This window comes from Asterias amurensis, chromosome 3 (genome assembly GCF_032118995.1).
Source record: "Asterias amurensis chromosome 3, ASM3211899v1".
NCBI lineage: Eukaryota > Metazoa > Echinodermata > Asteroidea > Forcipulatida > Asteriidae > Asterias > Asterias amurensis.
This window is the reverse complement of record NC_092650.1, coordinates 1,945,851-1,973,809: the sequence shown is the minus strand read 5'-3', so window position 1 is coordinate 1,973,809 and position 27,959 is coordinate 1,945,851. Positions and strand designations below refer to the sequence as shown.

General features: G+C 38.3%; 3 protein-coding genes and 7 non-coding genes across 11 annotated transcripts; 9 read left to right on the top strand and 1 right to left on the bottom strand.

Annotated features, from left to right (window-relative positions):
* The first annotated feature begins 287 nt into the window (after positions 1-287).
* Positions 288-4,132, top strand: LOC139935178 (epimerase family protein SDR39U1-like). The gene is made up of 6 exons (XM_071929650.1): positions 288-476; positions 1,074-1,180; positions 1,612-1,694; positions 2,082-2,203; positions 2,964-3,113; positions 3,234-4,132. Exons 1-6 carry the CDS (start codon positions 461-463, stop codon positions 3,644-3,646), a joined length of 891 nt encoding a protein of 296 aa, XP_071785751.1. The 5' UTR covers positions 288-460; the 3' UTR covers positions 3,647-4,132.
* Positions 4,133-4,977: 845 nt separating this feature from the next.
* LOC139935177 (tolloid-like protein 2) lies at positions 4,978-16,323 on the bottom strand. Of its 2 annotated transcripts, none has more exons than XM_071929648.1 (12): positions 16,144-16,323; positions 14,261-14,380; positions 13,355-13,711; positions 12,735-12,824; positions 12,075-12,191; positions 11,423-11,779; positions 10,804-10,893; positions 10,303-10,419; positions 9,406-9,768; positions 6,982-7,059; positions 6,480-6,698; positions 4,978-6,091 (listed from the first exon to the last, which is right to left on the bottom strand). In XM_071929648.1, the coding sequence occupies exons 1-12, from the start codon at positions 16,202-16,204 to the stop codon at positions 5,979-5,981; spliced, it is 2,082 nt and encodes a 693-aa protein (XP_071785749.1). In that variant the 5' UTR covers positions 16,205-16,323; the 3' UTR covers positions 4,978-5,978. The 2 variants fall into 2 exon arrangements, with proteins under 2 accessions (XP_071785749.1, XP_071785750.1); XM_071929649.1 differs by having other exon boundaries at positions 14,261-14,377.
* On the top strand, positions 7,702-7,806 carry Trnai-uau (transfer RNA isoleucine (anticodon UAU)). The gene is made up of 2 exons: positions 7,702-7,739; positions 7,771-7,806. It is a non-coding gene; the product is annotated as a tRNA-Ile (tRNA).
* On the top strand, positions 7,884-7,987 carry Trnai-uau (transfer RNA isoleucine (anticodon UAU)). Its single transcript has 2 exons — positions 7,884-7,921; positions 7,952-7,987. It is a non-coding gene; the product is annotated as a tRNA-Ile (tRNA).
* Trnai-uau (transfer RNA isoleucine (anticodon UAU)) lies at positions 8,083-8,186 on the top strand. The gene is made up of 2 exons: positions 8,083-8,120; positions 8,151-8,186. It is a non-coding gene; the product is annotated as a tRNA-Ile (tRNA).
* Trnai-uau (transfer RNA isoleucine (anticodon UAU)) lies at positions 8,274-8,377 on the top strand. The gene is made up of 2 exons: positions 8,274-8,311; positions 8,342-8,377. It is a non-coding gene; the product is annotated as a tRNA-Ile (tRNA).
* Trnai-uau (transfer RNA isoleucine (anticodon UAU)) lies at positions 8,468-8,572 on the top strand. Its single transcript has 2 exons — positions 8,468-8,505; positions 8,537-8,572. It is a non-coding gene; the product is annotated as a tRNA-Ile (tRNA).
* On the top strand, positions 8,663-8,766 carry Trnai-uau (transfer RNA isoleucine (anticodon UAU)). The gene is made up of 2 exons: positions 8,663-8,700; positions 8,731-8,766. It is a non-coding gene; the product is annotated as a tRNA-Ile (tRNA).
* On the top strand, positions 8,854-8,957 carry Trnai-uau (transfer RNA isoleucine (anticodon UAU)). Its single transcript has 2 exons — positions 8,854-8,891; positions 8,922-8,957. It is a non-coding gene; the product is annotated as a tRNA-Ile (tRNA).
* Positions 16,324-18,287: 1,964 nt separating the features above from the next.
* Positions 18,288-27,353, top strand: LOC139935099 (transcription factor E2F5-like). The gene is made up of 7 exons (XM_071929560.1): positions 18,288-18,441; positions 19,476-19,585; positions 20,736-20,899; positions 21,561-21,667; positions 21,980-22,280; positions 23,176-23,274; positions 23,780-27,353. Exons 1-7 carry the CDS (start codon positions 18,319-18,321, stop codon positions 23,899-23,901), a joined length of 1,026 nt encoding a protein of 341 aa, XP_071785661.1. The 5' UTR covers positions 18,288-18,318; the 3' UTR covers positions 23,902-27,353.
* The last annotated feature ends 606 nt before the right edge of the window (positions 27,354-27,959 follow it).

Sequence of the window (27,959 nt, the reverse complement as noted above, 5' to 3'; positions counted from 1 at the left end):
CTTGAAAGAGATGGATGTACTGAAGGGGGGGAGTAATATTAAATGTGGACCTAGGTTGATTTTGTTGACTTTTGATAATCAATTTGTTATAGTTTCTTTTTGGAAAGTTTACCCGAAAAGTTTAACAAAAAACAAAAAAATAAATCCCTTCAAATGAGATCTAAATAGGATCAGTACATTTCACCATGAAACGCGTGCGTTTCGTCGTTTGAACCCTTTTTAAACAGCCGTTGGTTCATGGTTGTAAAAATCATCAAACAGCCGTCGTGCGTGCATTGTTACGATGATGTAACTTGAGACGGGAATGAGGAAGAAAATGTGTGATGTCTGGGCCCGACTTGACTTGTTTCAAAAATAACTTTATGAAACATCGTAAAGTTATTGTTATAAACAACAGGGAAGCTTTAAGAACATTAATTGAGCTTCTACTGACTGCGAAGAAGCTCCACACATCACCATAATGTTGGTTTTGTTGGGTAAGTGAAGAAAGAGTGTTGCATCAGTTTCGTGAAGAAAGTGTTCTCTCAATCAACGGCAGAAGCAGTGTGTAACTTATATAAGTCTGTCTGTCTTATTTAACTGTCGGTGTCAACTACCCAAGGCTGACTGTAGTGTACAGTACGTAATAAAACTAATCTCACAATTCTGTTCTGTTTGTATTCTGTAAAATAAAAAAAGTATTAACTCCAACTTTACCATGGAGGTAGAATAAGAACTGGAATTGCACCCAACATTCAACAACTGTTTTCAACATTATCGGGCAGGTAGGGCTGAGTGAACGCCCATGTGTCATTACTGACTCAAACTGTACAAGTGGCCTGCAGAGCCAAACAAGGTGTGACAACAAACTAGGTATTAAAAAAATTCAGATAACTTTTCGTAGGGCGCCACCACTTTTTCACTAATTTTTACAAAAAGGGATATCGCATATGCATTGAGGTAAATTAGATACTATGTTCTTTCATATCGTATGAAAAAGTGGTGGCACCATACGAACATTTTCCCCAAAATTCTATAATTCATAATTTCTTAATACTTTGTATATAATATGCAATTATTTTTATTTAATACAGGAGGAGGGAGTGGCTTTATAGGAACAGCCGTTAAGAGGTTACTTACCCAGAGGGGGCACAGTGTCTTACTCGTTTCTCGCACACCAGGGAAGGATAAAATCTCATGGGTAAGTGACACCGCAAGTCTTACACATTGCTTGAACATATTTGGGAACCTCAGTGTGAAAGAAGCAGAACAATGCACTGTAATAGACACACTATAACTGGGGCGCCGGACGATGTACAAGTAAAAAATAAAAAAAAGGAGTACAACTCCCCAGTTAAAGAGTCTACACCATGAAACAGAATATTTCTTTCAAATATTCCTGAGACTTGCACCATTCCAGAATATCACTTCAAACTTATTTGAAGGAACAATTGCTTTCAGATATAAATTGTAATGTCTTATAAATGCTCTCTCATGTTTTTGTTGTCAGATTTCAGTGACCTTTTTGTACATGCCTAAGAGACCTAATATGCACCATAAGGCAAATGAAATGTGACTTTTCATAAGTTTTTTTGATTTTTTTTTAAATGTGAACTTTTCTTTTCAAACCAGGATCGTTTGAAGTCCAAAGGGTTACCAGCTTGTGATGCAGTAGTCAGTCTGTCGGGAGAGAACATTCTTAACCCTCTCAAAAGGTAAATCAGTAAAATAAGAGCAAATAAGACTGAAAGTTCCTTCTGAGGTTGGTCTTGACCTGATTTTAAATACCCATACTGGTAAATATGTTGTACATGCTAAAATAATTTTTGTCTCACTGAGACAAAAGTTATTTTTGTGACATTGTTTTACTCATTTTTCAAAAACTACAGCACCTCAGTAAGTAATATTTCAAGGGAATGCTGTCCAGCATCCATATCTTCAAACTGTGTAAATTTAATTTAAATCTGTGGACATTGTGTTTTGTTTCGTATGAAAATGTCTCAAACCCTTTGAGATGATCTATTTTGGCCCTGTTTATTTGCCTAGAGGTAGTGATCAGATCGAAATGATGAAGTATTTGTCTTATTTTGATCTTCATTCAGATGGACTGAAGAGTTTCAGAAAGAGGTGAGAGATAGTCGTGTGCAGACAACTGCAACACTAGTCAAGGCCATCGCCGAGGCTAACAAACCTCCCAAGGTCTTTGTGTCCTCATCCGCTGTAGGTAGGTAAAAACCCAAGTGGGGTATACATATAAAATAATAATAATAATAATAGTCAGTTTTTATATAGCGCTTTATACACCATGTCTCAAAGCGCTTCCACATTATTACCCCTGGTCACTGGGCCTTAAATCATTCCTTAAACCATCTCAGCTCTCTGGGGAGTATACAGCCTGTGCCGCCAAATATGTAGCGCACTAAGCTAATCAATCACAAAAACCATCTCTGCCCTTACAGGTACCCATTTACCCCTTGTTTGGGAGAAGCAATTATAGTTAAGTGTATTGCTAAAGACCACAAGTGTCATGACCGGGATTCGAACCCACACTCTGCTGAACAGACACACCAGAGCTTGAGTTCGGTGCTCTTATCCGCTCGGCCTAGACACCCCACGGAGCCACTTGGTCATCGAAGTTGCAAGAGAATAATGAAATAAGAAATTCCCCTGTTGCTCAAATTTGTTTGCTTTCAGATGCCTATTTAAAGGCTTCAGTCCTGATCATTGTTTGATTGACAAATTACCTCTTTCTTAAAAACTATGTTACATCAGATGGAGTTTCCTACAATGTTTTATACTACCAATAGCTCTCCATTGCTAGTTTACAAGCAAGTTTTTATGCAAACAACTATTTTGAGTATTTTTCTATAGTGTCCAGCTCCTTTAAGCAGCTTTATGAAATTGGGCCCTGGTTTCGCTACTGTTTTGATGGGTTCATACTTCAAAGTTACTACATCGCCAAACCATGTTATTGTTTTATGAAGGTTACTACGCCCCAAGCCTGACAGATGAATACACAGAGGACAGCCATGGGGGACACGCCGATGAACTGGCTAGATTATGTGCAGCTTGGGAGGAGAGCTCCATTCTGCCTGAGACTCACGATCATGTCAGACATGTTACTGTTAGGATAGGTAAGCTTACAAAAAAATTAAAATAAAAATTCAGACAGTGTAGGACATGGCACCATGGCAGTTTCTGTTGGTGTCGTGGGTTATTTCAAGGCCTGATAGTTTAGCTGTTTTCTTTTCTAGGTTTGGTTCTCGGACGTGGAGGTGGTGCTATTGAGCAGATGATCTGGCCGTTCAGACTCGGCGTTGGTGGCGTCCTTGGTTCAGGCAATCAGTACTTCCCATGGATTCACATCGATGACATCGCTGGTATATTCGTCCATGCTATCGAGAATCCCAACACCCCTGCAATCCTTAATGGGGTAGCTCCTTCACCCATAACAAACCGGGAGTTCACTAAGGCTTTTGCTTCGGCGCTCTGGAGACCTGCAATTATCCCAGCACCGGGTTTTGCCATCAAGACGGTGTTTGGTTCAGAGAGAGCAGTCATGCTCCTCGAAGGACAGAAAGTTATTCCTAAAAGGACAATTGAGAGTGGATATGAATTTAAATACCCGGATATTGAAGGAGCGGTGAAGAACATAGTGGAATGCTGATTAGATTTTCTTTTCTCTCAGCTAACTAACCTCCAAAGGTCATGCTGGTCCAGTAGTTAGACTACAGGACTTGCAATCACAAGGTTGTGAGTTTGAATCCTACCAAGCTCACTGTGGTCCAGTGGTTAGACTGCATGACTTGCAATCACAAGGTTGTGGGTTTGAATCCTGCTAAGCCAACCTCTGATTATGTAGTTACTGAATCACAATTTCGTGATGGTTTTAATAGTAGTCTTGTGGTTAAACTGCTTGACTTGCAATCAAAAAGTTGTGAGTTCGAATCCTACCAAGCTAATTGTTTATTTTATAATGACTAGAAAAAGTATTGTCATCTAGTTACTGAATCACAATTTCCTGATTTGTTGAATTCATAATTGTGGACATTTAAACAATGTGTGTATGAGAGAGATTGACAGCTAGGTTTGTATGTCCCCTTGTGAGAGTTAAAAGAGTTCCTTTTACGGGAATATGATCTAAGACAAAGTACAGGATTGTTTGTATATTTTATATTTTAAAAAAAGTTTTGTACTTTGGAAACTTACTGGTTAGTATTTGAAGACTCCGTAGTTACTTTGGTTTTCACAATCAAATTAGTCATGATGTGAAAAATCGCAGGCATTCTAGTCGGATGGAATTTAAATCCATGACCTTTGAGCAGCAGATATCTTACCAACAAATATTCACAGTCGTATGATCTATGCATATTCATATCTATGCAATTAATGTCAGCAACAAGGAGTTTCTTTTTTTCTTTTTTTTTAAGTCGCTGGCAGTTTGTATAACACTATGCAGAATTTGGCTTTGCTTTTTATTGGAAGAGTTTTTTTCTTTCTTCAAATCATCTATTTTCATTTTAAGGTTACCAGAAAGTCTTTTTGGGTCAAAATAGTAAGTTTGAATTGGGTTTTTAACATACAGAGTGAATCCCCAAATTCAAGTCCACTTTTCTAATTCCCAGAAAGATGCAGTGAATTTTTTAATAAATTTTCAAAATGCAAAAATGATCAGGTGCAATATAGCACTGCATGAGGGTTAGTTCGTTTGTTAATTACTGCCTTTCATGTCAATGCTGGTGAACATTATAAGCCTTGAAAATAAGTTAAATTTATTAATGAAGGAAAAACGATTTGTCTAAATGTTTGTTTTGCTCGTTTTCCTTGTCTTTTTTGAACCAAGTATGTCTGAGCAATACTAAAGATGGCTGGCCGCTGTCTTTATAGATGTTATGACCCCCGCCCGTGTGACCAATATTCGACCAATCAGAATGCATACTCTCCGCGGTAATTAATAACACATTTAAAAAGACGAAAACGACACGTGTTGAAATTTACCCCTTGCACCTTACAATGCTATTCAACTCTTATGCCATTTTGGAAGTCTGTTGTTTGTAATCTTCCTCTATCAAATGCATAGTGTGACAAAAGAGTACGCACCAAAAGGCACATTTTTACAAACAAAACATAAAACACAAAATAAAGTATTGCTGATCGTAGAAATTTAGCTGAATAACTGTATCTTTATTATTCCATCATATATCTGCGTATAGAATTATGTATTGCAAAATAGTATACAACTGACTCTGTTTTGCATTCACATTATGCCTTTCTAACAATCGTTCTTGAAAAACACAATCATTATGGCCCATGGATACCCGGGCACATGCGAGTTTGATTTGATTCTATTATTTATTCGTTAAATGTATAAATAAGAAAAGACGTCAGAACAATATATAAAAAACAGTAACAACACTACAATCACGTTAAACGGTAATTAGTAATATACAAAAAGTTGTCTTGAAGGCTTGGTTTTTGGAAAAGTTTGGTCGTTTTAATCCTATATAATGTAGATTAAAAATAACCTGTGAAAAGTTTCATTTTAAAAGGTGGTCGCGTTTTGGGGACATCACCGAAAATCCGGAGCGAATGTTGTCTGCACACCATTGAAGAATAATCCATGTGCAAGAATACACGGGCGCTTCTTATTAAATTTTTGTGATATGAATATCTTTTATATAACTACTTTGAAGTGAAATATTTCTCAAAATGCTTTATACAATCGAAATATACTGTATGTGTTTCTAATCAAAAGTTTGTAGGCCGGTTTAAAAAAAAATGATTACCAAAAGTGGAAAATGGGGCTTTTTCACAAGCCTGAAGTGCGTCTATGAAAAAAACCATGAATTGGTCACGTTGTTTACTTGGTAAAAAAACCTGTAAAACAACATGTTGTCAAAACCTTTATATAGCCAACAGCAGCATAAAGAAGGCGGTTTGATATTTATTACAGATTGAGAACTTTGTTTTCATGTCGGCGATATTATGTTGTGTTCTTTTTAGTCCCCACCACGTCTGTTACTGTTAGGTCTCTTTCTCTGCTGTCTGCGGCGCTGTACACGTCTTCGGTAACTGTTCTTCTTTGGCTTTTGCGGCCGCTGTGCGTTGCCACCTGAAGGAAACAATAACAAAATGCATTTAAAACTAATGTAAGGTTGAGTGTTCTTTTCTTCGAGGGAAAAATCGAGATAAAATAACAACACTCTCGTATTTTCAACGGAATTGTAGGAATCGAGTCCAACTCAGATTTTCAACATTTTTTGTTAAAATACTTTAGTCGGTGTTTTGTCACTAGAGACCGGGTAAGAATGTGCTGTTTTAGCTTTATGTCGGTCGTTATGCATGTTTCAGGCGATTTGCTTTATGCAAACCAATAAATGTCCATCGAAAGATTTGAATCAATTACATTATAGATACCGGAAAGAATATGCAGTTTTCCCAGTTCTTTGTTACCATCGTGCCAATCGTTGTGCATGTTCAGGAAAAATAAATAAACCTACCACCATTTTGTTCCTGAGACTCGTCATCATCATCCCCACCACCACGACCACCACCAAGGGATGCACCTCCTGTTTCTTCGCTGGACTCTGAGTCGTCTGCCGCCTCAGTGGTTGCCGGGGCCTGAGTGGTTATAACCGGGGCGTTGGTCACCGGGGCAGGGGAGGAGGTGGCAGATGTGGTGGTAGGGGCAGTTGTGGTTACTGGTGGTCTTCCATCCACTGGGGGAAAAGTAGGATAAAATGATTATTTATGGTTATCGAAAACGATTGAAACAAAATATAAAACCATATTAATGTCATCTGAATTGTATTAAAAGGGATTTGGAATATATATGGGAATATGAAATGATTCATGATATTAAACTCGGCACAAGTTTCTTAATTTTGTATTTCTCGCCAACACTTCTATAAGTTTCAACAAGATTTTGCGGCAAGCTTTGGTTTTATTATACGTCGAGATGAGTTTATAGAGAGACCGACTTCATATTATGACATCACTTACCTTGGCAGGCAAATTCGTATTCCAGGTCAACGCACTTCTGTCCGGCCAAACATGGGTTACTGAGGCACTCGTCGCCATCTGGTTAAAATAATTCATTTTTAAAATTAATCTAAGAGTTTACAACATAATGTATAATATACATCAGAAATAAAGTGAAAAGGTAAATAATAATAATAATAATAAAAAAAATGAATTGTCTTATATAGCGCACGTATCTACCAATCAAGGTACTCAAGGCGCTTAGTTACACAGAAAGAATTGGTTATTAAGTTATGAATTGTGAGACCCAATTATGTAGCACCTTATAAGGGTTTACAAGGTGCTATGGCGCATACAGCAGCCACAGCCAGGAACACCGGGGCAAACCCCTTCTCTTTTCGATAAGTGCACTGGGTTATTTTACATGCGTTACACAACACATGGGACCAACGGCTTTACGTCCCATCCGAAGGACGAAGCAATGGTTGAGTGTCTTGCTTAAGGACACAAGTGTCGCGGCTGGGGATTCGAACCCACACTCTGCTGATCAGAAACACCAGAGTTTGAATTCGGTGTTCTTAACCGCTCGGCCACGACACTTCCACGAGTGTTGTTAGGTCAGTCGGTGCTTTGTTCTTAGAAACGTTTTTATTTTCACTTTTGAGGTTGCTAAATGGTAATTGAACCTTGGTCGACCCAAACCAACTGCCATTAGGGGAAAATGGCCACCCACTCTTGCCATCCCCAGTAGCACAATTGGTTAGCGCGTTGTACTTATAGACAGTAACCTAAACGCGTTGCTGTGAGGATATGCAAAGGTTGTGAGTTTGAGTTTCACCTGGGGAAATGTATGGCCATGATTTTTTTTAATGAAATATGTCTTTTGGACAATTTCACTCTCACATTGCCACTCATACTCGCCGTCCCCAGTAGCACAATTGGTTAGCGCGTTGTACTTATAGACAGTAACCAAACGCGTTGCTGTGAGGATATGCAAAGGTTGTGAGTTCGAGCCTCACCTGGGGAATTGTATGGCCATGATTTTTTTAAACTGAAATAAATTATATCTTTTTTGAAACAATTTTACTCATTTTGCTCTTACATTGCCACTTATTCTCGCCGTCCCCAGTAGCACAATCGGTTAGCGCGTTGTACTTATAGACAGTAACCAAACGCGTTGCTGCGAGGATATGCAAAGGTTGTGAGTTCGAGCCTCACCTGGGGAAATGTATGGCCATACTTTTCTTTTAATGAAATATGTGTTTTGAACAATTTTACTCATTTTATTCTTACATTGCCACTCATACTCGCCGTCCCCAGTAGCACAATTGGTTAGCGCGTTGTACTTATAGACAGTAACCAAACGCGTTGCTGTGAGGATATGCAAAGGTTGTGAGTTCGAGCCTCACCTGGGGAAATGTATGGCCATGATTTTGTTTCAATGAAATATATCTTTTTTGAAACAATTCTACTCATTTTGCTCTTACATTGCCACTTATTCTTGCCGTCCCCAGTAGCACAATTGGTTAGCGCGTTGTACTTATAGACAGTAACATAAACGCGTTGTTGTGAGGATATGCAAAGGTTGTGAGTTCGAGCCTCACCTGGGGAATTGTATGGCCATGATTTTGTTTTAGTGAAATATATCTATTTTGAAACAATTTTACTCATTTTGCTCTTACATTGCCACTTACTCTCGCCGTCCCCAGTAGCACAATCGGTTAGCGCGTTGTACTTATAGACAGTAACCAAACGCGTTGCTGTGAGGATATGCAAAGGTTGTGAGTTCGAGCCTCACCTGGGGAAATGTATGGCCATACTTTTCTTTTAATGAAATATGTGTTTTGAACAATTTTACTCATTTTGCTCTTACATTGCCACTTATTCTTGCCGTCCCCAGTAGCACAATTGGTTAGCGCGTTGTACTTATAGACAGTAACCAAACGCGTTGCTGTGAAGATATGCAAAGGTTGTGAGTTCGAGCCTCACCTGGGGAAGTATCTGGCATTTTTATTTTTTTACAATACCACTTTACAGCGTGCTCCTTTTTGCATTCCCATTTACCTAATGGGTATATCACCACAGTGCAGAAGCCTGAGGAAATTATGCGAAGATGAGTTCGAACCTCTATACGGGGGAAATGTCTGACAATCTACTGAATTTGTCTTTTTATTCTGATATGGAGCTGAAACAAGGTTACCCCTTCACAGTGCCATCAAAGGATGTAGGCGCGGCATGTGGTATCCGATCCGAAATTGCATGGCAGAGCAGAACGCACATAATATACCAGCCACGCTCTATAGTGCCTGGTTAAACGCAACATGCTTTTTGCTGTTTGAATACCCCGGCCATTTCATTTATTGACAAAAAAAAAGTATATTGTATAATAACAGGGATATCGGTTCAGACATTTAATGTCTTTTAAATTTGACCTTTAATACTTACCTATCCTATAGTTGACACTGAATCCTTGTCGTGTATTAAACACATCTGTGTACAGGTTCAACCACGCCCTGTCACCTGGTACCTCAAAGGTAACCGGCATCCCCATGGTCGCATTCAAACCCTCTGCTCCAAACGCTCGCAGATTCTCCCGATAGTCAGCGAGTGAACCATTGCCGATCGTCAATTCATCAACTCCCTCCAGACCCAATGCGTTTATGGTGATTTCGACTTTCTTGGCGTCAGGGACCCCGACGAAGTAACTGCAGTCTTGGTTGTTTGGGTAAGGGTTGGGGAAACCGGGGGAGGTTATGACACCCTGTCTCTGACCGTAGAAGTTCCGGTTTCGGTCATTGCAACTAGAAACTGAAACAGGAAAAAACCAAAATGAATCAGTCGCTGGAAAGGAATTATGATAACGTCCGGGGTGGATAGTTCAACTTCTCAACTTTTGACGTGGACCTACTTTTGTTTTAATTTGCTGTATAAGAAATAATTTAGGTTTTCCCAGCCAGTTTCAGCAAAAAACTACCCGCTTATTTCATTTTAACGCGCCGCTGAATAACCACGCATACCTGTTACCCTAATCTACTCAAACTATATCGCTATAAAAAGTGCATAATTTCGGGGTTTTTTCTCATTCAGGTTCGCTTCAGTCATGCTATTTAATTTGTACACCAACTACATTTTGACCATTCCCATAGTTTAACTTCTACTACATCTAAACAATTGATGATTGTTGAAATGCCGATTCAACAGAGCAGTTATTTCCAAACGAAATTTATTCCGGGTGCTAAAACGAATGGATTTTTGTTGAAAATGGCTGGGAAAACTTATTACCGGGATTTTTTTACCATTACTATTCCAGGATCATTTTGATGGTTTGAATGAAACACTTACCGACTTCAGTCTGGCAGTAATCGCCTTGGTAATTCACAGGACACTGGCAGTAAGGGCTTCCACTTGGTTTGGGGTCACACACTGCATTCTGCTTGCATGGATTGGGGTTACATGATACTAAGAAACGAGAGATTCAAGATAATTGGCTAATTATAATGAGCAGACATTAGCCGATTTCACGAGTACGCAACGGTGTAAGTCCACTTGCGCAGTGTTTATGAAGCAACTTGTGCCACAAACATTGCGCAAATGCCATGGTCTTTACGCAGTTGCGTAAAGTTTCGTGAAATCGGCCACTGGTGTTTTAAATGAGATTTGGGTTGAAATGTTATGAACATTCATATAGAATTGTGTATTTGTCATCATGATTGGCGTTCACAAACGAAGCCAAACTTGATGTAGGCCAACATAGATGTTTAAATTAGATTTTGGTGTGGGATTATGAAGATATTAGAAACTAAATAGAATTGTGTACAAACTAATAGACTTCATCATATTTACATTTGATTGGCTTTTCACAAGTGAAGCCAAACTCGATGTCAATGCAAGTTTCTCCTGGCAGGCAAGGTTTCGGCAAACACTCGTCTCCGTCTAAAATAGATAACAAAACACGTGTAAAATAAACCACCTGACAGCACCAACTGCTCATGTTTTGCATTGGTGATCAAGTGTGCACTTTGGTGGATGTTGAGTTTGCATCGGGAATAAAGAATATAATGTTCTGTTTACTCTTACACCGATGTGTACTAAGCACTGAATACTCAGTACTTTCCCGAGTTCTGCGAACAAACCAACAGGCATATCACTCGGGTGTGATTCCACGACCTGTAGACCACTGAGCTGTAGTCCGGTGGCTATAGGTATAGTTTGAGTCCTATGTGTTCGCTGCGGGAACCGCAATGATTTAATATAAAAATATGCTTGTTTTTCACTGGGGATAAATAATATAACTTTATTTGATTCAACATTATTATAAAGAAGTGTGAACGGAAATCAAACTGCAACATTTTTTTTGTAGATGGTAGGGGAGATCATGTAAGCTTTCCTTTTGAATACAACGTTAGTTAAACAAAATGAAACATGTAACATAATGTGTCAGGTAAAACAAATAACAACCAACCTATTCTCCATGTTACGTTAAACCCTGTGTTTTGGTCTACATCGTCCGTCACCAGATTAAGCCACGCCTTGTTCCCCATCACGGTACGGGGTCCCGGCAACGGCAAGCCAGACGGCATGCTGTACGACACCACAATCGCGGCACTGTCAACAGAGGGCCCACTCCCGATTGTGAGGTTGTCTCTCAATGACTGCAGACCCAGAGAATGGAAAGTGAACTCTATTTTCTTGGCGTCTGGGGCACCGATGAAGTAGGCACAGTCCTCGTTGTTTGGGTAGTTCATGGGGAAGTTTGGAGACGCTATCTGACCCTCTCGCTGATTGTAGAAATTCCGTGTGACGTCAGAACAGTTACCAGCTGAATAGTATAAGTAGAAGCAAAAATGAACGGTAAGTGAAAAATTTCCGATGAAAGCTCTTTAACTTACTTCGATTTTTTTGGAATCAATTCAATCGCGGAGCTCGTCCTAGGGACCAATTTCATAGAGCTGCTTTATAAATTCGATAATTTCTATAAACATAGATCGATGTGAGCCACATATCAAACACAAATCGATGTTCCTGATCATTTTTATTTGTGATTAGTTTCAAACTTTTAATTAACAACATAATATTAACATAAATAATGAATCTGGTTCTATATCACCACTTACGAGAGATAATTTGGCAGTAGTCTCCTTCGAATCCCTCCAAGCACGCGCAGTACGGCGCACCAGCAGGAGTCACACTACACACTCCGTTGTTCTGACAGGCGTTTGGGGTGCACATCCCTAATAGGGAAGAAACAGGAAATAACATACCATTGTTGTCCACCAAAGATAACTGACATGTTTGCTTATAATCTACTAATGGATATGTACTTTTGTTTTTCAACGTCACAGTTTTTGCCAACCGAGGTTGGACAACTATGGAAAGCCATAAGGCCAAAATGCAAAGCATAAAACAGAGTCTAAAGATCGTAATCAATGTTACAAAAGTATTACAAAATAGTGTTTCGAATTCTTTAGAAACAAAGCAACCAATCTTGGAATGTGTTTTTTTGTTAATTGAAAGTTTGCAAAATTTGTTCACAACATCTGTTAACACAACTTAATGTGATCGGCTGCCATGCCAACCATGCAGCGCGCATGTTTATCAACAATTATAGGGTATTTTTATCTGAATTAATGAATTAAAGATGCAGGATGAGGAAACTGGGTTGTAATGATGCTCGCTGAGGACAAGAAGCAGTGAATACAAGTTAGAAGTATGCTGTTTTAAATAGTAGGACGTTTCTACTAAGTACAGTGGCATAACACAGTAGCATGAATTACCTGTCTGGATATTTGTGCAGGTGTAGGAATATTCCAAATCAGTGCACATTTCTCCCGGTGGGCAGAGGTTCGGTGTACATTCGTCGCCGTCTGCAAATGTAACCAACATATTTTGACGTTAGTACACAAACAAGAAATAAAACAATTTTATGCCATGTTTACGGTGTTTTTCAAATAGCTGTGTTAAATTATCCCTTCTTGATTAAACCTTTATGTGGTTAAAATTTGATAATAAAAGTAGAGACACAATGAGTTTATGTACCACCCACTGATAAACTTAGTTGATGGTTTATGACAACTTTATAACTAGAGACATCGTCAGGAATTCTTTAGTTTTTGTGACGTTTTTTGAAAACTAAAGATTAGAAGAAAAAATATAATTCTTAGTCAAAAGATAAATGTTGTAATGTTATAAAACGCACAGGGTGTTATCGCGTATTGTAACAAGTTATTTGTAGAGCTTGTTTTTTAAGTAGAGACACCGTTAGTTTATATACCAGAAAATCGTTGCATTCTTTATTTTTTCGATGGTTAAGAACAAAAGAAAGAAATATTCTTAGCCGAAAAATAAATGGTGCCATTTTTATAAAAGCGTAGAGAGTGTATTTTAAGTAACCAACCTATTCTATAGCTGATGTTAAAGCCCATCCTCTGCTGATTTTGATCGGTGAAAAGATTCATCCACATTCTGTCTCCAACCATCTCAATCGGTTCTGGGAGTGGGTTATACTCAGACAAGTCAAAGGTGTAAGTAGCTATCTGGAAGTCAGCCACTGGACCCATCCCGATGGCCAGTTCATCCTTACCATCCTCCAACTGGAGAAAGTTGAAAGTTATCTCTATCTTCTTGGAGTCGGCAGCTCCGATGAAATAGGGGCAGTTTTGGGCATTTGGATATGGGCTGGGAAAGTCTTGGGAGGTGACGATTCCTTTTTTGGCACCGTAGAAGTTTCGTGTAAGGTCGCTACATGCTCCAACTAAGATAAGGACAAATAAATGACATATTTTACATTATTATGTTGTTTCCATAATTCTATGGATTAGAATTGTATCTAAGAAAAATTGCTTCCATTTTTTTTCTTTTAGACAGGTTTGCAGTTTAAATATTGGTAAAAAGGTTTTAAGAAATATTAATTTAATTTTCTGTGGTCTTTTACTTCAACAAGTTTTTAAAAGTTTCTTAAAATTTTAAAGGCTTAGAATAAATATTCATGTGTGATTCATCTCTTCGAACGAACAAAATGCAATATTTGTGTTGGATTGAATTGGACCCTGTTTTAGACGATCTTCCAGTCAACGAAACTTGGCAAACTCCCGCAAAGGGAAATAAGCTTGAAACTGGCAACTGTCAACCTTTCTCACACAACTGTGATTCAGTAAAACTATAGATGACAATACTTGCTCTATACAGACTGTGGACATTGTAAAATCAGGGGCTAGCTTGGTAGGATTCGAACAAACAACTTTGTGATTGCAAGTCCTTTCTGGAGTTGAAGAAGGGTGTGATGAGTTGATGGTGTACCTACCTGATGGGGTTTCACAAAATTCTCCTTCATTAGATTCTGTACATTCACAGAATGGAGCTCCGTTTGGTTTCACTACACAGACTCCGCTTTGCTGGCATGGGGCGCTGATACAAGTATCTGCTGAAGAAATGTTGGTGTTAAAAAGATTCTGCAATGAGTCTTCTTCAGCCAAGAATTGTTTGGTATGAATAGGATGTTAAATTTGCATTGGGGACAAAGGATAATAATTAGTTGGGGTTTTACCCTTGCACCGATGTGTCCTGACACACATCGGTGTATAAGGGTAAAACCAAAATCAATGAATATGATAAAAAATACAACAATCTATGAAATTCTCTTGAAGTTACAATGTATAACCTCTTTCCCGCGCAATGGCCATGACATTATGACCCAGGCGACACTTTGTCACTATTGGGGGAACCACAAAGGATTGACATCCGACACCGAACCAGGATGTGACATCATGTTGGTTGAAACCATATTGATAGTGACTTTTGCTTTGACTGCTGACGGTATCCTTTTGACCGATTTGCTGATTAATGTTTTTTCGACCTAGTTTTCTAAAGATCGCTGGACAAGTCCCAATTGTAGTTTTGGATATGCCCATAGCTGTGGTGTTCTGAAGCAAGATAAGGGCAAATTTGCATGTTTTGCTCTCATTGGCTAATATAGTTATTATAGCTAATTGGTGATAAAAAGAAATCTCCACATCGGTTAATGAATGCCCTTTTCGAAACCATGCCCTGCTGGACCTGGTCTTTGGCATAGGCTCCGGCTGTTTGTTGGAATAGTGAGTGTTTTCTTAACGGGGTTTCATACACAGGTGGACAGAGCCCAAATGGAAACCCGAAGCCCCAAAGCAATGGTTACGAAGGGCATAATAAAACTCAAACAGAACCGTCTCTCCATGCAGGGAGGATGGTCTCTCCTTTGAGTGTTACGCTGCGCAAGTGAAGGACTCATAAAGTAAATAATAATCATTGGCGGTAACTCGTAAGATCTCTGCATTTTTGTATTCCTTGTAATGCGCCAGTAGAGTATATCTACTGGCGCATTATACAAGGAATACAAACAATTGTGTATAGGTCACTGCGCATTATAATATCTCGTTAAAAGGAACGTGTTAAATGACCTATGGGTAAACAAAAACATACGGCATAACGAGCGTTAACAGGGCACACAACAAATAACCAGGGTAAACAACAAATAACCAGGGTGAACTCCAAAGACACATGATAAACAAACAAAGGCTGCATGCTTTAGGCCTATGTTTTGCCAGATACCATTCGGATATAGATTTAAGGGGGACTGTGTGAGAGTGCGCAATTTTGGGCTGTGTTTCCACGGGGATAAAAGATGCAGTCATTGTAAAAAGGACTTTAGATGCAGTTTTGACATACTTGTTCCTTTACTTGGGAGAGCAGTATAGTTTGACCGTTCAGATTACGTTATTTTATTTATTTGAATGGAGTAATACGACTGGTAGTGGTAGGCCCTATTGTTAAGATCTATATTCTATGATTGCAACAGATTACATAAAGAAATCTAACAAGTGGTTGCTTTGTGTACAATAACAATGCAACAAAGGAGTAATTGTTAGAGATTTTATCATAAGTTTAGTTTAGTCTACTTTCAATGATCAATGAGTCGGCTCAGAAGGAAAAATCAAGAGTCAGCAAAACAAGAATACATACAACCAAATTAAGTCCAACACCACCAACATAGCGCACATTGAGTTTTTGATTACTTGCGTAGGCCTATACCCAGTGCCTAAACGAACTGTTTTGAATGTCGTACTCTTGTGATTCAAACAAAATAGATTTTAAAATAAAACTGAGCCGTTTATTCACAAGTTGAAAACTGTTGTTAGATTTTTGTTTTACCTTGTCCATGGACGAGAGCTCCGAGGAGGACGGTCAGCAGCACGGCACCGAGGGGTTGCATGGCTGGTTGCGGGGGTTCAATTTATCTATCAGAGTACTGCTTCAGCTCAAACTTGGTTTCTTTCAAACGCTATGATCGCCACTTGTTTCTTCACTAGACAGTGAGGCTCTGAAATTGCCTTTTACGTCTGCGATTTAATGGTTCTAAACAACTATTTCCTCCTTTTATAGCTGCTGTTATGCGAGGGTTTAATATGACATTTCCGGTGGGTGACATGTGTTTTTGTGTTTTGTGTTTTGCTGCACTTTACTTCGTTTATGAGTTTGTTATGGCAACTTTTTTTTCTTGTTCTGAGGGGGGATTACGTGTTTGGCTGACTCGTACGTTGGTCGGTGATTCATGAAGGTCAACCGAGGCCAAGTTTCAAACTGATGTTATTAACATAAGTCTATCTTTAAAGGCACTGGACACTATTGGTAATTACTCAAATTAATAATTGTTAAATAAAAACTTACTTGGTGGCGAGCAATGGAAAGCTGAATTGGTCGATATAAAACATTCGGAGAAACGGCTCCCTCTGAAGTAACGTATCTTTTGAGAAAGAAGTAATTTTGCACTCAAATAATAAAAGACTTCAGCTGTAGCCTTTTTTTCATAACGCCCTGAAAGCACACACATTCTTTAATTTTGCAAATTCGTCTCGATGACCAATAATATTGAGCCCAATGTTCACAGTTTTTTTTTTTTATGCACAATGTTGGAATACACCAAGTGAGAATACCGGTCTTTGAAAATATTACCAAACGTGCAGCGCCTTTAACATCAGTCTATATTTAATGCCGTGGTCAGAAACTCAAAGGATCCTGAAACAACTTGCGTCAATGCACCATTGCGCGGGTTAATATCTTGCGTGACATTTAGCCCGGGTCCTTGATTTTAACCTTGTCAAGTTGGCCGTATTTTTATGAAACTAAATAATACTGGACAACCTTGGTCTCTAATGAGGTAATGACACCAGGTAATTAAGCCACTCACTCACTTTAGTACCACCGGGCCGCTTAGGATAAGATAATCTTATCTATGCCCAGATGTAGTTCCACGAAAATGAAGTAGGCCTATACCCGCTTAAGAGGAACAAGGAATTACTTCAAGTAAAACAAGGGAAAATTCAAGTTTCAATGCGGGGGAAACAGGAAAGTTGCATTTTGATGGATCTCACACGTTCACACTGCATCTGATTCACCGAAAACAGGCCCAGATGAACGAGATATCAGCTTTCCGGTTATCCTCTGTGGTAGAACCCTAGTGACGTCTCGATTGTTTCGAAGGTGACTCACTTTGCGAGCATGATGTGAGTTCAAAAGTGACCGTGACTTTGATCAATTTATTTGTTGTTGACGACCAGTTACTTGTTTACACTTAATTGTAGATGGCTAAAGACGTACGAATTTCTGAAAGCCTGACCGCGGATTTCGACAAAATGGATTTCAAGAATAATGAAGATGACTGAACATCCGGTGTGATGTGGCAGAGATTCTGTCCCCCGCCCGGAGATTTGGCAAACCCATAGAGCTATTAATATAGCTCTATGGGCAAACCTCTTCTGTTAGCGCCCTCTTTTGAATCATCCTCCTCCAGCCCACTGAATTTCATAGAGGGCATGCAGAATCTCCGGCAAGGTGTGATTTAATTAAAGGACTCAATTGTTTTCTGAAGAAATGTTGGTTCTGAAAATAACCAGGATTGAGACAATAAGAGTTCTCTACATTGTCTTATGAACACTTATCACAAAAATTTGGGTACACTCTCCGTGAACCTACTACTACCCCCTAAAAGCCACTGTCAGTCAGTAGGCCCCCTACTATTTTTAAAACATTCTTTTTTGTAAACAAGAATTCTACAGAAACAATAACACCAAGAACTATAAACTTCCAATCACCGTCATTTTGTTTTAAATTAATTAAACCTACTAAATAAAAACCATGAGTTATTTGTATGTGCCGCCGCGTGTGGATGTCACAAAGTCGAGTAATGCTTTGTTGTTATAGCCCCCTCAATCGGTGAAACTTATCTCTTCGAAAATAAACAGGTGCCCACATTTTGCGTAAAAAGAATACACACAAAACACAGTTCACCAGTCAACAAATAAATTAACGGCCACAATCAACGAAAGCATGGCGGCCGAGTTAAGTCCAGGAACGCCGGCGAATAGGCACGAAAAAAGCCTCGGTTTACTCACAACAAAATTTGTGGCTCTACTTCAAGAAGCTAAAGATGGAGTCCTTGATCTTAAAATGGTATGATGGCTGGGTTTGGGGGGAATTGGTCGTACTTTGGGGGTAGTTCCAGTCATTTTTAATTTGTTGTCAAGTTTTGTTTTGTGTACAAACTGGATTGTGTGTATCGGTATGCATAGCACTCTCATTGCAGTTCGATCCCGTTCGATTGGTCTCTGTGTACTGTCATGACTGTGTGTGTGTGCACCATGGTGCACCTGAATCGAGGAAATGTTTGAATGTAATTGGATCGTGTTTCAAATTCAAGATCCAGTTGTGATTGCATTTAAATGGTTTGGAATTGATCAACCAACTCAAAATCTCGCCATCTCAGAGATGGATAATGTTCCCGAATTTTCCGTATCCTTCCATATTTTCCAAGTATTTTTTTTACAATTTGTTTACAAAATCTAAATTTAATTTTAAATCTACAAAAAAGGAACATTTTTGGGCAAAAGAATGAAAAAGTGGCTGGTAGGATTGCAATGATTTTCCTTTTAAAATTATTATTTAGGATCCGGATACAGATGTAAAGAAACTCTTTTTATTTTTGATTTTAAATATTAATATTAATTATTATATTATAAATTATTATAATGGAGATTTATTGTTTTTTTAGTCGGAATAGACTTTAGAATAGATCTCGAATTGAGGAAGGGTCCTTGGCATTCTTGGTTGAGTTTCTTCCTCCAGTCCATGGTTTAGATTTATAATTTTTTATTTTTATTCTTTGAATAAGATTTAAAGAAAGATTACATAAGTTTTCGTTTGTGAGTGAGTTACACACGAGGGCCAATTATTTATATGACAAGGTTATTTAAAAAAAAATCAAATTTATATTTAATTTATAATTTGATGATAATCAAATAAATTTGAACCATGGAGCAATGTTTGAACTAATAAAAAATTGTAAAAATTGCAAACTTCAATTCAGTTTATTATCTAAAGCCAATGCAATGGCATGTAATAGTTGTGAAAATTTCAAAACAGTCAATTGTTTGAATGGACGTATGTACAAACACTAACAAAAGTATTATTGTGTTTTTATTTTACAGGCAGCTGACACATTAGCAGTACGACAGAAAAGAAGAATTTATGATATAACAAATGTTTTAGAAGGAATTGGCTTAATCGAGAAGAAATCTAAAAATAGTATCCAATGGAAGTAAGTCTACAAACTGTTTACTGTTTATTGTCTTTTAGTATTTGTTTGGCTTCTCTAAAAGTTTGAAAGTAGCCACTGACTACGTTAAACTAAAGTGAAAGATGATCAGTGGTTTATACGCTTGTCTTAATATTTATGCATGAGTACGTCACAATTCTAATCCAAAACGAGGCCTTAGGCGCAGCCACTGCAAGTGGTGGCGGACGTGCGCCTTTAGCCTCATTTTGGGTAAGAATTATGACGTCATGCATGAATATTAAGAGAGGTGTACTGTTGGATGCCCAGTTAAAACAAAAATTTACACTGATAGTTTTTGCACCTCAAAGTAAAACTGAAAGGTAAGCAAACTTCAAAGCCCTCGGCAGTGGACACATTTGGTAATTACTCAAAATAATTATTATCATAAAACCTTTCTTGATTACGAGTAATGGGGAGAGGTTGATAGTATAAAACATTGTGAAAAACAGCTCCCTCTGAAGTGACTTAGTTTTCGAGAAAGAAGTAATTTTCCACAAATTTGATTTCGAGACCTCAAGTTTAGAATTTGAGGTCTCGAAATCAAGCATTTTAAAGCACACAACTTCGTGTGACAAGGGTGTTTTTTTCTTTCATAGTTATCGCGCAACTCCGACGACCAATCGAGCTCAAATTTTCACAGGTTTGTTATTTTATGCATATGTTGATATACACCAAGTGAGAAGACTGGTCTTTGACAATTACCAATAGTGTCCACTGTCTTTAATGAACCCTTGAACGGATTTTCAGTTTTATCTGTAATATTCATGAAGTTATAACAAAATAACCATGGGTGACAACCAGGCCTGTACTCTTGGTGCCCTTGCCTGAAAGGGCAAGGGCACCAAGGCATTTTCTCCTTGGTAAAGGACACCCCTATGAGGAAATTGTAAATTTCCAGTGGCGCATTTCAAGGGCACCAAGGCAATGGCCAGAGGGCTAGAGGGTATCGCCTTTGTTGCCTCTGTGAGGTATCTGGCCAGGCCTGACAACAAAAAAATGGAAAGCAATTTGCAATCACATTACTGACTGTTCAGATTGCACTGTTGATACATTTGATAGATAAACACTGAACTTTATTAAATTAATGAAACAACAGTCAATGAAAGTTTGTTCTTTACCCAATCATCATCAGGGGTGCTGGACCTGGCTGCAACACGACAGAAATGTCGGACAGATTAGACATGCTGAAAGAGGAACTAAGAGAAATGGAGGACGTTGAGGCGGATTTAGATGAGCAAAGAAATAGAGTACAACAGAGTATCAGGAATGTCACAGACGACCAAGAAAACAGCAGATATCCTTTTTATCTAAATCTGAATTATGTAGTCAGCAAAGGAAACATCAAACCAACTTTTGTTGTTGTAGGGAAGACAATGGAGCAATTGTAATTTTAGGCCTGGTATGAAAAACCCTATAGGGAAACCTATGCAGTCAGGTAGGGACTTTAAAACCCAATCCACGTGCAAGGCAGCTAACAACTGTCCAGTATTTTCACAAGAACGTTCAGAGAGGTGACCGCAAGTGCTTACATCTCTGGACTCGGCTTGTGCGAACGGTCACCAACCCTCAGAAATCTGGGAAACGATTCATACATGAACCATTGGAATCGTTGATTTGTTTATCAGATCCAAATGTTATAGTTAAACATAGGTTCCAAACTTTGAAGGGAATCCTTTCTCAAAATAGTTAATACTATCAACAGCTGTGCTTCTCCCCAAGTAAGTTATTGTGGTCATTAATGTTCGGAGTATTTAACAAATAGACCCTACATTAAAAATGAAAAATACTAGTGGTAAGTTAGCCCTACAATATCCCAATATCGGTTTAAAAGTTGTAAGACATAGTTAAAGGGACCAAGGCAGAATGTTGTAGATATCCAACTTGATTGAATAATTATTTTTCCCTGCGTAGTTGATAGTTTTTGAAAGTGTAGTTTCCTTAATTGTTTATCTCACATTGGCATATGTTACCCACGAGGATCTGTGTAGATGTTTTACGGGGGACACGCTGCTTGCGATTCAAGCCCCTTCAGGAACACAGTTACAAGTTCCTGTACCAGAAAATGTAAGTATTTGTAAAATTTGAAGTGCTTTTCTCTTCTTTCTCACAGCTCTCTTTAAATCTGGCTTTTATTTTGGTCTCAAATGTTGACTAACCAAACAAGCAAGTTTGGTGGATCATCCTTTGACACTTTGACTGCATGAGTATTTTTAATATTATAATTTCTCTCCACAAAGTTTAATAAATTACACACTAAAAGATTATCCCAAATTATAAAATACAAGTGAAAAACATTGTTTAGGTGTGAGGAAGGCTAGACCTAGACTGATCAATGTGATAATATAACGAATCATGCCTTTTTTTTATCCCAACCAGGGTCCAGCCAATAAAAAACGTTATCAAATTCACCTCAAAAGCTACAAGGGTCCCATCTTTGTGACGCTCGTCAACAAAGATGAAGCCAGCGATAGTCCAGTAGTAGTACCAGTGCCTCCTCATGACCTACAACCAGCTATTCTCAGTGGTACTGGGGTACCAGTCGGAAGCCGCTTGGTTCCAGCGGAGTCAATTCCTAGGGAGGTCGAGATGCTGCCTAAGGTGGAACCGGAAGTCAAACCCGCTGAAATATTCCCTGTGTCGATAAAGAAGGAAGTTGATGCAAACGGATCCAGTCCTCGTACGTATTGATTGACCTTATTCTTAAAGACATTGGACACTATTGGTAATTGTCAAAGACCAGTCTTCTCACTTGCGGTATCTCAACATATGCATAAAATAACAAACCTGTGAAAATTTGAGCTCAATTGGTCGTCGAAGTTGCGAGATAAAACCGAAAGAAAGAACACTCTTGTCACACGAAGTTGTGCACTTTCAGATGCTTGATTTCGAGACCTCAAATTCTAAATCTGAGGTCTTGAAATCAAATTCGTGGAAAATTAATTCTTTCTCGAAAAATACATTCAGAGGGAGCCGTTTCTCACAATGTTTTATACTATCAACAGCTCCCCATTACTCGTTACCGAGTAAGGTTTTATGCTAATAATTATTGAGTAATTACCAATAGTGTACACTGCCTTTAACAAAACAATTTTGTTGTGAACATTAATTCATGGATTTTGGTTATGAATTGTACCTTCTGTACTTTTTAAAGTTTGCTTGCGTTGTGGTAAATTTTGTGCGTATTGACCATAGAAATAGAACGTATGTTATTCAGTGAAGTGTGCATTTTATGCGACGCGGCATTTACTTGAAACCTAACGACCACCAACATGGTGAGCGTAGCATCAGTCGCGGCGTGTGACACGCGTGTATCATGTCCGCCATACCTTAAAAAGGCTTATACTCGAGCCCGCCTGTGGGCGACCGAGTGAGTGAGTGGCACTCTAGGGGGAAAATGTGCATTAGTAATTGAAAAGATCACCACAGCAAAACCACAGGGCACCATGGCACTTACTGTGGGTGCTATGGGTTATTACAAGACATGCCATCAAGACAATTTTTTTCTATTTTTTTCCAACAAAAACTATTATTTTTTTCTGATTAATAAAATTTCTGTGTGTTTTACCAAGCAGCGGATAGCCTGAAGGACATCCCAACCGATATGTTATTCCAGCCTGGTGAAGATACATTGATGGATTCACAACTATTAGATGAACTTATCTCGGCAGAAAGTAAGACATTAATTTAACCTTTTTGTCTCGGCTAAGTCAAACCGGCAACAAACAACCTTAGATGACTAAGAATGTGTTCCACTTCAGGGCTTGAATTTGGGTGGAAAAAATTCACACGACCGAAGGACTTTTTGCTCAAAATGTTAACTGGCCCAGAACAGTGTAACATGCATTCTGTTTTTTATTTAAAAAGCACTAAGACATACGCTATAAGAAAATATTCATCTCATTTGTCTTTATTGGTATACATACTTCATTAGTCAAAAGACTTCCTCTGTGGGACCACGGAGAAGGCAAAAAGACAAAAAGCTTTTAGTAATTCCCTTCTTGGATATTCAGACCATGGGGTTGAATGGTTTGGAGGGGCCTTATCCACAATTTCTCTCTACTCGGGACGAACAGTCTCTCTGTGGTTACCGTATGCCTCAATTTCCTGTATCAAATTTCTGTACATTTTAACTTGTCTCACAAACCATTCATGTGTTCTTGTTTGTTTTATTTTTAGCGGGTTATGTCCCCTTCCTGAGCCTCTCCCCACCTCCTGGAGAACAAGACTACTACTTCAACTTGGACGACAGTGAAGGAGTTTGTGATTTATTTGATGTGGACATCCCATTGCTGGCATAGCGTTGAGAATTGTTTTTTATAAATTAGTATCTTTAACTACGAATCTGTCATGACTGTTTTCAGAGGTTGTCAAAACTGGTCGGATATGGATTTGTCAAAATTCAAATTTTTACATTCCATGAAATTCAAAGTAAGTGGTGGCCGTGCATGGTGTGGAAAATAAGAACTTTGAATAGTAGACTTGCAGGTACAACCATGGGTAAAATCTATTTTGGAGGAGTGCTGGCTCTGAAAAGAGCCGATGTGGTATCGATGTTTCGTTTTGTATACTCTGCATGTCTTCAGGAGAAAAAGAAAGATGACCAGAGTATTCTGCTCAAAGTGTTGAGACCGGCTCTTTTCTAAGCCAACACTCCTAAAGAGATTTTACCCATGGTTGTGTCCAAAGTCTGCCATTTGTAGTTAATTCTTAAATTTGCAGTACTTGTTTGAAAATTCTGAAAGTCATACTGACATTTCAAGTCTCGTGTTTTTGAACATTGGGCCCTGTTTTCCGCACAAAGTCCTTTGTTCACATATTGAACCAACGCGCCTACTAAACCATGGTTCACAAAAAATGTTTGAATATATGCAAGACATTCTTGGTCTATAGACAAGCACACGATGGTCTCCACCCTTTTATTAAAGGCAGTGGACACTATTGGTAATTACTCAAAATAATTACTAGAATAAAACCTTTCTTGGTGAAGAGTAATGGGGAGAGGTTGATGGTATAAAACATTGTGAGAAACAGCTCCCTCTGAAGTGCCATAGTTTTCGAGAGAGAAGTAATTTTCCATGAATTTGATTTCAAGACCTCAGATTTAGAACTTGAGGTCTCGAAATCAACCATCTAAACGCACACAACTTCGTGTGACAAGGGTGTTTTTTTCTTTCATTATTATTTCGCAAGTTCGATGACCGATTGAGCTCAAATTTTCACAGGTTTGTTATTTTATGCATATGTTGAGATACACCAACTGTGAAGGCTAGTCTTCGACAATTACCAATAGTGTCCACTGCCTTTAAATGCACAACTAGGGCTCTTTGTGTGCAAAGTCAACAGGTTACAAGGTTGACATGTATTCAGATTAGTTTATACTGTTGCCGGAGAAGAATGTTGTTGATTCAAGAGCAATGGATAACTAAATAGTTAAGTAATGATCTTTTAACCAATCTTGTATCATTGTATTTCAAGATCATGTTCACTTGAAAACCACAAAATTGACCAAAACTATTTAGGAATATAAAATTGAAAATATTACTGTTATTTGACTGCTGTTTCTTGAGTTGATTCAACTCTCTTGTTAGTTATGGACTGTTGTAGGTATTGCAAGATATTTTCCATATTTGCAGAGTACGATACTCAGGCCTGTGATCTGTCAGGGTTTTTCACTGATCTTCGTGCACCGTCACATTTTCTTAAATATGGTGAAATTAAAGTGAAAGACTTGGCCCTTGCTATAGACCTTAATCATGGTGTGGCCATCTTGATTTTACTCCATTCCAACTCATTGTAACCAAACTGAAGCGGGACGAAAAAATAGTCTGGTGCCATGTTTGCGCATGAATGCTAGCATTCATTACTGTTATGGAAACAGGTAACATGACCAAGATGGTGACAGTGTGATAAAGGTCTATGACCAATCCTTCCAATATTGAATCTGAATATTGGCAAAGAATCTGTAAACCTCTAAAATGTAATATGTAAATTCAGTGGGCTTCATCCCGATCTCTTTTCCCATGGAATACAGCCATGGGGAGACCCTGGGAGGGTTTTTTTTTCACCCCACGGTTACCCCTTTCACAGTGTCCCTGCTTGGGTCCCTATTCCACGGGGTTCCAGTTGCACTTACCTCAAGGTTTTACCGCTTCCCCCTACTCCATAGTATGGGTGGCTGTTCCCCGGGGTATACCCATGTGTTGGGGTAGATCAGGAGTAAAGCGATCCAAGTGTGAAAGGGCAGGCTGTAATTCCCCGGCGAATAGACGATGTGACCTTTGACATCATATGTTTACAAAAGAGCCACAGAGCCCGGACTTCCTGCAGGCACAATTTGTACACAGCCTAATGGAAGAAAACATAACATCTTATATTTTATGGAGATTGCACTGTCTAATTCTTATCAACTTTTGATATGACGAAAGGGGGCACAAAACTTGTCCAGCTTTTACTTTCATAACTCTTGGATTTATGTGGAAATTATGACAAAAAATATTTACTTTTCATAGGACCAGTGCAGTATCTTGCCTGCCAGAATACCCAAAGAATGCACACTTATTGTAAACAAAGTTCACACGGTCTATAGGGAAGTGTGCAAATGGCTAATGTGGTCCAATTTTCAGGAATGCTCATTTTTATTCAACCACACCTCCGACTATTGTGGGTACCGACTATTGTAGGTACCAGTGAACAACATATTTGCAAAGTGGTAAATCAAAGTTATGGCATCATGTAACAAAACATGTTCTGAAATAAGTAAGAGAGAACAATCAGTTTAAGGTATTTTGAATGATTTTTGTACAGTCTCAACTTATTTTAAAACATGTTTTGCAAAACGATTTCGAAGTTTAAGTTGGATCTTTGAAAAGTTTTGTCCAGATTTGTATATATCAATTTAAACCATGACTTGAGGGGAACAATAACTTTGTTCCTTTAAGTTGAGTTTACAAACCTTTTAAACACAAATTCTTAGAATTATTTTGAGAGTAATTATTTTTGCTACGGGAACAGATTCTTGAAAACATCCAACATTGAAGCTGCTGGTATATTCTTTTAGTTTAAGTTTAGTTTAGTGTTTTATTTCTTTTTAACTTACTTTGTTTTTAATTCCAATAGCTACTTTATTGGATAACAATATTTGTTGTCAACTTCATATTTTTGTTTTGTGTTTTGTTGCAACAAATAACTACTGGTAAATAATAATATCATGACTTTTGATATTTAACTTGCTTTGTCATTTTGTCATACATATACTAACAAAAATCAGCAGAGCCGTATTACATAAACCTGGTAAGCACCCAAGTAATATGCCTGTGATTTTGTTCACAGAACTCTGGAAAATACTGAGTACACAGTGCTTTCACATCGTGTAAGGGTATAAAACCAAATAATATGCAGAAATTACTGCTTGAAAAATGTCTTTGCTAAGCAAAAATTGAGTGGGGCACCAGTCACAACAATGCAACTTAACATAGTTTTGGCTGGTAACCTGTTTCTGTTAAGCATGACTGTTATGTGCTTAGCACTTTTTGTGCTTACTGGTTTTATGAAATTGGCCCAAGTGAGGGTATGCAAATAAACATTTATTTGAATTTGGCAAACTATACTTTCTGCACTGAGAAAAAGTAGCCATCTTGCACAGGCTACTAAATGATAATTAGCTATGTTTGCAGTATGTTTTGTGTTACTTTTTTGTCTGGAGTATTTCTGTTGATGTTCACATGGACATAAAATAAATTCACTGAGTTTGGAATACATAGAATATGAGTGCTTCCCTTTTATTTCATTTTTAAAATGCTTTCCCTTAATTATTGGGTGAGGTTTGGGAAGTGGATTAGGGATGAGGCACATTGAAAATCATGAGTAGTTTTCGATGTGAAAAAATTACACACTTGTGTAAATTATAATGCCAATAATATTTACAATGCAATCATGCATACAAAAATATTAAGGCATTTCAACAATTTAAAATGCTTTTCCTTAATTATTGGGTGAGGTTTGGGAAGTGGATTAGGGATGAGGCACATTGAATTGAAAATCATGAGTAGTTTTCGATGTGAAAAAATTACACACTTGTGTAAATTATAATGCCAATAATATTTACAATGCAATCATGCATACAAAATATTAAGGCATTTCAACAAAGCCGTCAATTTGTCTGGCTATTGAGGGCGCTCGACGCGCCCGGCTTGCTCACGCAGATGACGTTATTCATGCCACGAGTTTTGGGGCGTTTCACTCAGCATTAAAAAGGGGCGGCGAAGCGATCTACTTTTTATCAAAAATCCCTGTCAAATTATTTTAAAATAAATTCCTCCCTTTAGCTTTGCTTTTAAACACTTCAAGTATTTATATA

Excerpts from the sequence above, each read along its gene's own strand:
- LOC139935099 (XM_071929560.1), top strand. The coding sequence starts at position 18,319 with ATGGCGGCCGAGTTAAGTCCAGGAACGCCGGCGAATAGGCACGAAAAA. Across the intron at positions 20,900-21,560 it reads CGACCAAGAAAACAGCAGAT|TGGCATATGTTACCCACGAG; the intron begins ATCCTTTTTATC and ends TTTATCTCACAT. Across the intron at positions 22,281-23,175 it reads TGCAAACGGATCCAGTCCTC|CGGATAGCCTGAAGGACATC; the intron begins GTACGTATTGAT and ends TTTACCAAGCAG.
- LOC139935178 (XM_071929650.1), top strand. Across the intron at positions 1,695-2,081 it reads ATTCTTAACCCTCTCAAAAG|ATGGACTGAAGAGTTTCAGA; the intron begins GTAAATCAGTAA and ends ATCTTCATTCAG. Across the intron at positions 2,204-2,963 it reads TGTGTCCTCATCCGCTGTAG|GTTACTACGCCCCAAGCCTG; the intron begins GTAGGTAAAAAC and ends TGTTTTATGAAG.
- LOC139935177 (XM_071929648.1), bottom strand. The coding sequence starts at position 16,204 with ATGCAACCCCTCGGTGCCGTGCTGCTGACCGTCCTCCTCGGAGCTCTC. Across the intron at positions 12,825-13,354 it reads TAACATCAGCTATAGAATAG|ACGGCGACGAATGTACACCG; the intron begins GTTGGTTACTTA and ends TTACATTTGCAG. Across the intron at positions 7,060-9,405 it reads CAGTGTCAACTATAGGATAG|ATGGCGACGAGTGCCTCAGT; the intron begins GTAAGTATTAAA and ends TATTTTAACCAG.